At 36.5% G+C, this 12,346-nt stretch overlaps 1 protein-coding gene across 2 annotated transcripts; it reads left to right on the top strand.

Annotated features, from left to right (window-relative positions):
* The first annotated feature begins 8,868 nt into the window (after nucleotides 1-8,868).
* Nucleotides 8,869-11,092, top strand: LOC120594500 (lithostathine-like). Of its 2 annotated transcripts, XM_039852523.1 has the most exons (5): nucleotides 8,869-8,944; nucleotides 9,524-9,642; nucleotides 9,850-9,987; nucleotides 10,618-10,744; nucleotides 11,025-11,092. In XM_039852523.1, the coding sequence occupies exons 1-5, from the start codon at nucleotides 8,869-8,871 to the stop codon at nucleotides 11,090-11,092; spliced, it is 528 nt and encodes a 175-aa protein (XP_039708457.1). The 2 variants fall into 2 exon arrangements, with proteins under 2 accessions (XP_039708457.1, XP_039708458.1); XM_039852524.1 differs by lacking the exon at nucleotides 9,850-9,987.
* The last annotated feature ends 1,254 nt before the right edge of the window (nucleotides 11,093-12,346 follow it).

The following is a 12,346-nucleotide window of genomic DNA, read 5'->3' as shown; positions in this document are numbered from 1 at the left end:
AATTCCATACCAGCAGTACCTAAATTAGCACTCGATTGAATAACCAGGGTCACAAAGAGTGGGGGAACATCTTTAGGATTTTGCCAACAATAATGTTCAACAGCACTCCTTCATTAAGGAAATTCTGATTTGTTCCTTTGATACAAAGACCGTAAATCACAGATTATCTCAGGGCTGGGAGTTGCAGAAAGTGAGGTGAAATAATGGGAACTGCTGATCACTTACAGATGTAAAGGCAAAAATGATTTTGCTGTTTAAATATCAGCTCCATTTGGAGCCAGCAATCACAGATGTCATTATGTGGTTAAAAAAAATCAAATCAATACATTCTTGGAGTGATGATCACTTAGAAGGGTCATAAATTGCAAGTATGGCTTGCGAGAAATTGATGGGGAGACTTGCCCAGTATAATTGGCTTTTCGTCTTTGAAATGCCCTGGAGGAAGGACTGCATTGATGAAAGATGGGGCTACTGTGTAGGAAACTGACTAGAAAACTGGAAAATCTCTATGGCCACATGTAACCATGCCTGAAAAAAGGGAATTTCACCTCTGCAAAGGTTTAACCTCTCAATAAATTTTTTATTTTTACTTTCGAGTAGATAGTACATTCCCACAGTTGCAGAAATTATACGTGTGTGTGTTGCATGTGTGCATGAGAAAATTTTCTCCTACTTTTGTCCCCATCTTTCTTGATTCCTACCAGCACCCATATTTGAAGATAGCCACCTTTATTAATGTGTTCTTTATCCTCCAAGAGTTTATGTATATAAAAACAAATATTAATATATTTTTCTTATCTTTCTTCTATACAAAATACAATGTACAATGTACTCTATTTTGTATCTTGTTCACTTATATCTTAGAATTTTTTTCCCAGCAGTACATGAAGAACTTCTACATTCTTATAGCTACATAGTGTGGATTCTCAATTCCTTATCTGCATTTCAGAAAAACAAAATAAACAAAACTTTCAATTGCTCAATATTTCACTTCTAGATATATATCCAAGAATAGAGTGTACATGTATACACTACATGATATGCATTAGAATGTTCTTAGCAGAACTATTTATAAATCCAATACCAGAAATTACCCACATGTTCATCAGAGGAAGAAAATATAAATAAATTGTAGTAGATCCATATAATGAAATACCACACAGCAGTTAAAATGAACAATCTACAATCACATAAAATAATTTGGATGTATCTCACAAATACAGAATTGACTGAGAGAAGCCAGACTTAAGACAGCATATATTTTATGATTCCATTTTTGTCAAGTACGAGAAGAGGCCAAACTTATTCAAGTATTTAAAACCAGTTCTCTGTGAAAGAAAGCAAAGGTGGGTATTCTTTGATGCTGATAGTGTACTATTTTCCGATCCAGACTCTGGATGCTCTTACCTCTTGAAAGTTCATTAAAGCCTATATTTACCATTTGTGAACTTTCCTGCATATATATTATACTTTAATAAAAAGGAAAAAGAAAGATTAATGCAAATTTAAACTCTTAAAGTAGCATACATTTATTTTCTCACAGCTCCGTAGTTTGGAAGTGTAGATGTAGCATGGAGCTCTGGTTCTGAGTGCCAGGTTTCACAAGGCCAGAATCAAAGTGTCTTCCTTTCTAGAGACTCTAGAGGAGAATCTACTTTCAAACTCATTCAGGTTGGTAGCAGAATTCATTTCCTCACACTCGTGGGCTGAGGCATCTACTTCCTTGTTGGCTACCAGCCTCTCTCAGCCCCTAGATATCCGTATTCTTTTTTTGCCCTCCTCAACCCATAAACCAGCAATGATGCTTAGAGCCTTTCTCTGTGCCTTTCCCTTCTGCCACAGCTATTTTCCTCTTCTCTTCTGCCTTTTTCTTCTTCTTCCAGCCAGATGTGTTTCTCTATTTTTAATGGCTCGTGTATATTGGGTTCACACAGAAAATACATTGTAATCTCTCCATCTCAACGTCCATAATATTAATTACATCTATAAAGTTTCTTTTGTTATATAACCCAATGTCTGTAACCTAATGTAATGTCATGTAACTCTTGAACTGACAGGTTCTAGGGATTAGGGCATAGACATCTTTGAAGGACCATTATTCTGCCTCACCCAGCGATGTAATCTCACCCTAACTGAACTGATTTGACCTGACCTGAAGTGAAGATTCTTAGGTATTATTGTCTTTATATATCCCACTTAAAGTGGATTTTTAAACATATTGCTGCAGAATATTAATGTGGTTGATAAAGACATGTTGCTCTAGTTCCTTCTGGGAATGTCATGTAATATACAGTTGTCATATTACCTTTTAATCCCCAAATTCTGAATTCTAAAACATATCTGCTTTAGAGACTGTGGATTTGTATTTTATTGAATGGAGCTACCATAGTTTATTTATTCTGCTCTTTCGATACATATTTGTGCTATTTATACTCTTCTTCAGTTATTAGTAGTCTTAAAATGAACAACCTTGAACATACTTTATTTTGCATATATGTAATTGTACTTATATAATAAATATCAAAAAGAAAACTTTTAGTATCAAAGGGTATATGCATTTTCAATTTTGATATGATTGAATTGCCTTATGGAAGGTGAGGTATACACTAATTTATCTTCTCTCACTTCATATTATGATGATTCCTTTTTAGGGGAAATTATTTTATTATATGTGAACATATTTAAAATAGATCAATTATATTTTTGTATGTTTAAAAGAAAACTATTTATTGTGAACTATTTGTTCATATTCTCTTCAAATTTTTTCTATTGAGTTGTTGGTCTTCTAAAATTGATTTATAGAAAATCATTATATATTTGGTATATTTTTGGTATAAGCTAAAAATGGTTGTTTTCAGATTTATCCTTTGACTCTACTTATTGTTATATATTTTACATCACAGAAGTATTGTATTTTCATGTAAAATATATTATTAATTTGTCCTTTTATAGTTTATGGATTTTTAGTTATACAAACAAATGCCTTCTATACATTGCTTATATGTATGAATTACAAATCCAAGTTCTAATTCTGACCATATCACCTTATCAGTAACAACATATAAGGACTGGCTACATCCCAGTGACTCCATGAACTATATGTGTTAACATATTAAGGCTTTCTAATTTGCATATTCATAAATCCTACAAGCCAGAGAGTTGAGGATAGTAACAGAAGCATGTTCATTAGTTATATATAGAACCAACATTAGGCTATATCAAGTATTAAAAACCTGAACCTAGATGGTATTTGTTCACATAAGGATGTGTGCATCTGTCACTGTGCTCTTTTCACTTGAAGGATGTCTTTGTCCAGATGCAGGGACTTCACTTGTATGAGATCCTTTGTTCCAGGTCCAATTTTTTGTCATGTTTTAAACAACCAGCATAGAGAGAAAGTGAAATTTCCCATGCAGGGAAAGTGAAATTGAGAGGAATGTACACTTCTGAGCTTTCTTGCTCTTACAGAGCTTGTAAAAACATAGGAGAATCAGCATATGTTGTAAGACAGGAGAAGAGGAAGAATATGGGGAAATGCTGGGGAAGAATTGGCAGGTGTCAGAGAAGGAATAAGAGACTTAATTGAAGAGAAAGAGGAAAAAATCCTAGGGAATCAGCATATGTTATATTTGGGCAAAAGAAGGAAAAGGGTAGATAGAATTTAGGGGAATTGTCAGATATTATAAAGGAGGAGATGTCATGGGGGAAAAGAAAGAGGAAAGTCTTAAAACCTAGAATGACCCCAAATTTGAGATTGATATTAGACATGGACTTAGAACTGAATCTTGGACCAGGACCCCAGTCATGAACATGGAACTGACCTAGGACATGTACATTGGATCATAACTTTGGACATGGACCATGTTTCAATTTTGATAGATATGATTGAATTGCCCTATGGCATATTATAACTAAATAATTAATTGTATTATTATTTAATCAATTTCTTTCTCATTTTCTGTATATCAAGTGTCAGCAAGTTATATTCGGTGGGCCAAATCTGGCCCATTGCCTGTTTTCATATGGCCCGTGAGATAAGAATTTCTTTTTCATTTTTAAATGATTCGAAAACAATCAAAAGAATAATATTTTGAGACACATAAAAACAAAATAGAATTGAAATTTCAATGTCTATAATTAATGTTCGACTAGACCGTAGACATGTCCGTGTATTTACGTATTGTCTTTGGCTGTTTTCGCGATACAGTGGCAGAGTTGAGTAGTTATGAGAAAGACAGTATTATCTATAGAGCTCAAACAATTTACCACCTGGCCCTTTATAGAAGTTTGCTAACCTATGTCCTTCACAGAGAAGATGAGGACCATGTTTATCATTATTAACATTGTATTAAGATTTCACATCTTAAAAACTATAAAATATGGTAAATTTTCACCAGGAATGCAATGAAAGCATAGTTTTGAAATACTTATATGACTAAAACTACACAGTGGTTAAAATCAATGAATAAAAACTATCTCAAAGTAGATAGATTTTTAGAACATGAGGGCAAATGAACAAAAAAAAATTCAGAATGTTACACAGAATGTGATACATGTATATAAATCAAGAAAGACAATAATACTACATACGGTTGATTGATATCTCTATATGCAATAAATAATTAAAAACCTAAATTAGAAGAATGATTAGAAAATTTATAGTGGAGAAGTAATAACAGAAGTGGAACTCAGGAATGGTACAAATAGGCTACTACTGTTTCTATTTCATTACTTCTTTTTGCTTCCTTATTTCTTAAAACATGAAGATATAAAGAAAGATGGCAAGATATGATCACTGTTCATTCTAGATAGTGAGTGTGTGTGTGTGTGTGTGTGTGTGTGTATAATGTTTGTTAAATGTTTTTTGTATCATAAAAATAATTCATAATAAACAGAAAAGCAACACGGCTCTGGAAGTTATTTATTTTTATTTTTATTTGTTGCTAAAAAAAATGTGAATGGTGAAAATGCAGTTGAGATCTGCAGATTTACCACCAACAAATACATATAATTGATGGTAATCATTTGGATTATGACTACTTATCAATCACTGAATTATGGCGAGCTTATCCTAAAAGAAAAATAAATGACAGCCTTTATAGAATACATAATAGATTTAATATGATATGCAATAGGGAAATGTTCTAAGACCAATGGAGACATTGAAACCCAATAAAAATTGACACAGTTTCTTGATAAAAACTTTATTGCCCTTAATAACGTCACAGGATATAAGATAGTTACTGTTTCTTACATATAGCTAACCAAATTCCAGCAGCTGTGGAATTAGCTTCCAACGCTTTGATAACTTCCCTTATTGGTCTCAGGGACTTTGAGGTTTGACCAGTCTGCCTTGTTTCACAAAGTACATGGGGCCTCATTTTATTATCCCTATCCCATTTCTTCTGATAGGCTTTAGGATAAGACAAAAGGACTAAAGTAGTATCTTGGATGTTTGGTTAATATTTCCCAAAGAGCTGTACTTTAGTGATAAATCTCCAACAAAATACATTTCAAACCTATTTTTTGATATTGACTTTGATGATCCATCTCTGGGAACTTCTCACATTTTGCCATCCTCGGAAGTAATATACTGGATTCCTGCAAAGCGATCATGTTCTCCTTGTATCAATTCTAAGAACAACCATACTGAGGCTTTTCTGCATTTATTAATAAATTACACTTGGAGGATAATATGTATTAAAAAGTGCAGGTTAGACACCTTATCTTTTGGTAAAGAAAGCTTCTTAAAGCTCAGTCTTGGTTACTCCATGAGTAAGAATTTCTCTTTCACCACCAAGAAGTGGACTATAATCCAAAACCAGCTTTTAAATATAGTGTTTGAACAAATTTCTCAGAGCTTGGTTAATAAGGATTGGTAGAAAGAACAATCACAAATAAAACTTAAACAACTAAATTTTAGTGAGTTTGTGAGTTATCATGTAAAACAAGTGTCTTACATTGTGATTAGGGTAATTATAACCTTAAGGTTTATTATAAATATCACACTATTTCAATTGAGAAAAAAACAAAACTGAGTTTTAATAACTTCTCATGGGAGCTAAACTTAACTGTCTTCTAACTGGTAATGGAGAAATTCGAGAGGATAGTAAACCAAGTATAGCTTGAAAAGAATTATAGGGAATTATAAGGAAGTATAGAGAACCACTTTTAATTCTGCCTCTTACAGATAAATGAAGAACTCAGAAGTTTTTCCACACTCCGAACTGTTTATGCTCTGCTTTGAAAAGTGGAATTTTATGATCAAAATTTTTAACTCTGAAGACATGATTTTTTTTTTCTGGTCGGACACAGAATATTGATTACTCCATTTTTTTCCTTGTTTGTATTTGTTTATTTGTTTACAAATCCAAAAGTCAGGTAGCCCATCCATGAAACATTTCAGATATTTTATTATTTATTTATAATACTTTAATATTTTATTTGACTTCTTCAAATTTCTTTTTAATGTATATATGCATATATGATTATATGTAAATATTGTTCTAGTATGCTATTTCTAGTTTACGGTAATGATGGGGAAATATGAGCTATTACTGATAGAGGACATGTAAGTTAAACTATAACTTTCTATTTGGAAATTTTTAAACATACAAAAAAGTTGAAAGAATAGTATGAGTAACACCTTTGTACCTTCCACTTAGATTCAGTAATTGTTATCATTTTAAAATTTATGCTTTGTTTCTCTCTCCTTGGTCCATTTTTCTCTTTCACCACACACACACACACACACACACACACACTTTTTCTTGAATAATTTGAAAGCAAGTTACAGAAATCATGATACTTATAAATACTTCACCATAAATATTAAAAAAATATAAGGAAATTTTTCATTTAACTATAATATCATCACAAGAAAGACAATTTAAAAGTGTTGTGTTATAAAATATCAGTCTATTTCCATATTTCTCAATTGTCCCTCAAATGACTTACTTTATTAATAAAGACTCAATTAAAATTTACTCACTAGATTAGGTTGCTATATCCCTTTAGGTTCTTTTAATCTAAAATGGTTTCTTTCTTCCACAACACTAAGTTTTCCAAAAATTCAAGAATATACTCCATTCTGGATTTGTGATTGCTATTATTCACTTCTTCGCAAATAATTATTTTAATGCAGCATGGTTACTTCTCAAATCACCTTAACTATCATATTTGCATAATATATGATTTTTTAAACTTTAATTTTCACTGATCTCTCACTATAGTTATGTCTTTGCATTTACGTATTTTTGTATATGTTTTGTGCAGTAATTCTTTTTTTTCCTTTTTAACAAAAGAAACTGCTGGCTATACTGTTTATTAGAAAATTTGTGGGTTCTATTAACTTTTGGATTCTGAGGACACGAATCAGTTAAGAGTTTAACTGACTGATCCCATTATGAATTCCTACCGTGGACACCTGCATACAAGCTGGCCTATAATACCAGTATGAGAGTCAGGGTTTTTAAAAAAACTTTTTCCCAGACTGGCGAAACTGAACCTGAACCACATAATGTGCTTCTCATGGCTGCCAAAATTGCCAACTCAGAAGTAAATCTAAGGAACTTTACCAAGTATCCCCATATAAAGCTGGCAACTGTCTCAATAAGAATGTAAGAAAAATGATTTTTCATCAACAGCCCAATGACTGTCCTGCAAGGAAGTTGTTAGCAGCCTAGGACAGGGAGTATTTTGATGTAGCAGAGGTCTAACTTACATGCAAAATAAGGTCATGTTTCCAATTTCATCCAGTTCCTGTTCTGACCTCTCTTTAACTCTTAGTCATTTTTCCTTTGGCTCTGCCTCTTTTATTTAACTGTCGTCATCCTAAGGTTTTAAATTCCTTCATTGCCTCTTATTCTATCACATTATCATTATCCATCAGGGAAGCTCCATCTCTCAGATGACTGGCAAGGCAAGTTTATTAATCTGATTTTCCTGAGATCTTGGCTCATCTATTGACTCGTCATATGATTCTTAATAAATGATGATCTTCTTTAAAACTAGCAACTATGTTTAAAAGGCAACCCTGAACCATCACTGTCACTCTTAGCTCTAGTTTCTTCTATGCTCATGCCTGTCTATGATTCTTGTAATTCCCACACTCATCTCCACTTGTAATCCACCAGTTATTTAATTTTACTACCCAATGGAAAGAAATACATATGTACACTTACAGAAATGAGTTCTTGAGATATCAACCAGAAGAACTACTCCAGGATATCTTCCACTTGAAAATTTAATACCACATTGTGTCACAGACCCTAAAAAAGGAAGAGATATGGGAAAGAGCAAACTCCACCTGCTCCTGGTGAAAGTGCGGGCCTCCTAAGAGGAAAGAAACAACAGCTGTGGCAACTCCCGGCCTTTGCTGGGAAGAGACCCCTCCCCATGGCAGGAATCTCTTTGAACCAGTTCCAAGTTCTTGCCATGACATCTGTCCCAGTTGCACATTTTCGTTATTTATTTCAGAGGCCTACCCTCAGATCCTCTTATAAAAGGCTAGTCTTTTCTGAGCTGAGAAACCATTGCAGATCCCTGCAACACAGGTAAGCAGGAGCTGTGTCCGGGGTTTTATCTCATGTATGTTGGGGGAAGGTATATGAGGATTCTTATTCTCGGAGAACAGAGCAGCTTTGAGACTCAGCAGGTGTTGTCCTGGGTCTCAGGGGTAGTAGAGTATACAGATTCTCCAATTATTTCTGGACCCATAAAAGGAGGGAGATGTTACCAAGATCAATTTATTCCTAGGGGACTAGGCAAAGGAAAAAACAAGAGGAAGAACAGAGGACACTGTGCATGCCTTTTCCCTGATCAAACTTCTTTAATAATCTCTAATTGCTTCCTCAAGTCTCAGACACGATGCTGCCTCCCATGGCCTTCCCCAGCTTGTCCTGGATGCTGTTCTCCTGCCTGGTGCTCCTATCTCAGGTGCAAGGTGAGATGTCTCCACCTCTAGCACTGGGTTCCCCGTGAATGCTCAGGGCCAAAAGAGGAGGAAGCCTTCTGTGCGATGCATGTGGCAATGCTGAGGCATATCCTCACACAATGAAGCTGCCTGAAATTCCTCCATCATCACTCTTTCCTTCGGGGTAACTCGTGGTGGGAGGCACCACAGTGTTTCACAAACATCGGAATGAGATCATTTCCATTTTGTCAGTGGACTCGAATTTATGTTGGTAAGGTGAAGAGAGAAAGCATGAAGGATCAGTAATGGGATAAGGGGAAAGAGAATGATTGGAGGACCCAATGTGGGAACAAGTCAGCTCAGAGTGGGGAAGTATTGGACTTTTCAACAAAGGACAAGGGTAGAAAGAAAAGAAATGATCCTTCATTTAATGCGGTCGGTTCAAGATCAAGAAATCCTGAAAACGCTGACAATGGAGAGAGGTAGTCAAGAGTTTGGTGTCACTTCCCCAAACATTGGCCTCATAGATATTTTCCAAGGTCACCTTCCAACCACAATTCTCACTCTTCCTTTCACTCCATCCCTCTCCTTTATTTTCTTCCACCCCAGGTGAAGACAACAAGAAGGAAGTTTCCTCTCCACGGAGCAGGTGTCCCAAAGGCTCCTATGCCTTTCGTTCCCACTGCTATGCCTTGTTTATGACACCCAAATCCTGGAATGATGCAGATGTGAGTAGATGCATTCGCAGTTACAGGTGATAAGGAAAAGTTTGCTAGAGACCAGAGAGAAAGGGCATGGTCTCCATTCCCCAGATTTCCAGGGGCAAAAATGAATACCCTCATCTTTTGCGCACACACACTTCTCACCCAGCTAAGCCCCGCCCTTCTCCCAGTGAGATCTCAAGCTCTTCCTCAGTCTCTCCCTTCCCCACACAGATTGCCTGCCAGAAACGACCCTCTGGATTCCTAGTGTCTGTGCTCAGTGGGGCTGAGGCATCCTTCCTGGCTTCTCTGGTCAAGATCAATTTGAACGCCTACTCAAACATCTGGATTGGGATTCACGACCCCACAAAGGTGCGATAACGTCTCCTCTCTGTTATCTCTTTAGCTCGTTACCCGGCCCGCTCCCTGTCCCCCGTGCCTGCCCAAGAAATACCCTAGAGAACCCCAGAGCTCAGAGATCGGGGGCGATATCTGGGGAAAAAGGAGGACCTCGAGGCTAGCTGAAGAGCTCAGTTTTGTGGAGGACCCTAATCTCCCATTGAAGCTAATCTGCCTCTTGTCAAGCTTTTACACAGTTGACACATGACATCTTCTAATTCAGTTCTCTGAGCTGCACCGAGTCTACACAGACTGTGCTGAGGAATTCTAAAGGAAGATAAGATGCATTTTCCGCTATAGAACCGATGTTGTTTTTGAGGTTCAGAGAGTTATCATGAATGTGCCACTAATTATTGCTCAGGCAGTAACACGTTACTCTGAGTGGTTCCATCATTAGTCTTTGTGATTATTGGCTTTGGAATTTGCCAATAGGAGCAAGGATTTAGGGAGAGCTTCCCAGAGGAGAGCTCCATGGCAACTCCTGGATGAGCAGACCAAATTCCATGATGCCAAGTAGGGGATCAGATATCCAGCTGAGGGGATCATGCAAAGAGAACTCTAATGGCCATTCAGCCTCACCTGGCTCTGTCCTCTTCTCTATAGGGCTATGAGCTCAATGCAGGCGGGTGGGAGTGGAGTAGTGACGATGTGCTGAATTACCTTGCTTGGGAGAGAAATCCCGCCACCATCTCAAACCCCGGCTACTGTGGGAGCCTGTCACGGAACTCAGGTGAGAAACAGGAAGCTACCTTCTAGATAGCCTTTTCATCCCCTCATTCCCCATTTCTGGGCCTGACCTTCAGGAAATCCTCCTGAGCTAGGAAATGCGATGTTGGTGTGGCTTCTCCCAGCTCCTCTCATCCTTCCTTTCTTTGAGTCTCCTTTCCCTGGAGTGGGGCCTTGGTGGAGATGAGGGAGGGGCTTTGAATCCATGGCAGAGTCTGAGGTGTCTCTCCTTTGGATCACAAGCTCCACCAGCCCCATTCACTTGAACTCTTCTGTCTCTCCAGGGTATCTCTCATGGAAAGATTATAACTGCAGTGCGAGGTTACCCTATATCTGCAAGTTCAAGAACTAGGTCAAGTGGGGTCAGTGACCAGAATTTGGGATGCATCTCATCCTGGACATGGGACCTCGTGAGAAGACTCACCCAGGAAAAGAATCTTCTCCCTACACCCCAAATCTGGCCTCTTCTTCTGAACTTCCCACCTCTCACCCTCATTTCAGATTCTTGTCTGAATTATGTAACTTGTGTTTTCAAAGAGCAATAATAAAAATTGTAGCCTGCAATTGCTTGTCTTTTGTGCTTCAGTCTCATAGAAAGATGCTGAGAAGGAGAAAATTGGTGGAAGAAGATACTTTACCGGTCTTGTCTCTGCCCAATTTCATCCAGTCCCTGTGAAAATGACTAAATATACATCCTACCAATATATTTGTGAGGTGTGTCAGCCCTGCTCATGTAGGATTTAGGTGACATGTAGGATTTAGGTGACAGGTAGGATTTAGGTGACATATCCCACTGCTCTACTGCTCACACTTTCCCAAAGGCCGGGTGATATGACCCAACCAGCTTTAGGGGTTCTTATGATATTTAGAACAACTAGTTTTATTTTTTTAATTCTAATTTTAAATTAAAAATTTTTCAATCTATCATGAAATAATATCTGTAAAATACAATAAAAATAAGTAAATATAAAAAATGAAACAAAAACAGGTCAGTAAAATACATACCTAATATTTTGTTATTTGTTTCACAGATATAAAAGTAATCTGTGAAATTGTTATAAAAATTTCCAATATCTTTTAATATCTGTACTTATCATTCCATGGTTGGATGGCAAACTGCTTGAGAAGGAGCACTGGTTTATTGAACTATGCTTCACTGAAGGATATACACATTGTACAGAGTTTGGTTAAGTAACAACCAAGAGGTGTCCTATCAAGAAAATGTTAACCAGAAATGCTGTCTGCAGACTATGCTTGTGATATCTTAGGTGCTACTCAGAATTTATCATGGGAATGATAACAAGTTTTCTAGTTGTATAATGTTTTGTGCACATTTATTCTTCAATTCTATCCTTTTAAAGATTGTCAATTGCTCAGTATCTCTCTACTCTCAACTCCCCAAAGATCTTTACCCAGAGACTTAAATTCATACAAATATATTTTTTTTCTAAAGATCATTGACTATCACAGTGAAAAGAACATCCTTGTTTTATTGAAGAAGAAAAGAATATTCAGAGGAGAGTTCAGAAATGAGTTTCCACATGGTCCTGATATTTCTGCACTTCTTGCCAGCAGAGGCACTGAGCCCTTAAAGATAGAAATGATA

Source organism: Pteropus medius, unplaced genomic scaffold (genome assembly GCF_902729225.1).
Source record: "Pteropus medius unplaced genomic scaffold, Ma_sr-lr_union100, whole genome shotgun sequence".
Classification (NCBI taxonomy): Eukaryota; Metazoa; Chordata; class Mammalia; order Chiroptera; family Pteropodidae; genus Pteropus; species Pteropus medius.
This window is presented reverse-complemented; position numbering and strand designations above follow the sequence as displayed.

Bases quoted from the DNA above. Each gene is read 5' to 3' on its own strand.
- LOC120594500 (XM_039852523.1), top strand. From the start codon at position 8,869: ATGCTGCCTCCCATGGCCTTCCCCAGCTTGTCCTGGATGCTGTTCTCC. The intron at 8,945-9,523 runs GTGAGATGTCTC...CTTCCACCCCAG, and splicing joins GCTCCTATCTCAGGTGCAAG to GTGAAGACAACAAGAAGGAA. The intron at 9,643-9,849 runs GTGAGTAGATGC...TTCCCCACACAG, and splicing joins AATCCTGGAATGATGCAGAT to ATTGCCTGCCAGAAACGACC.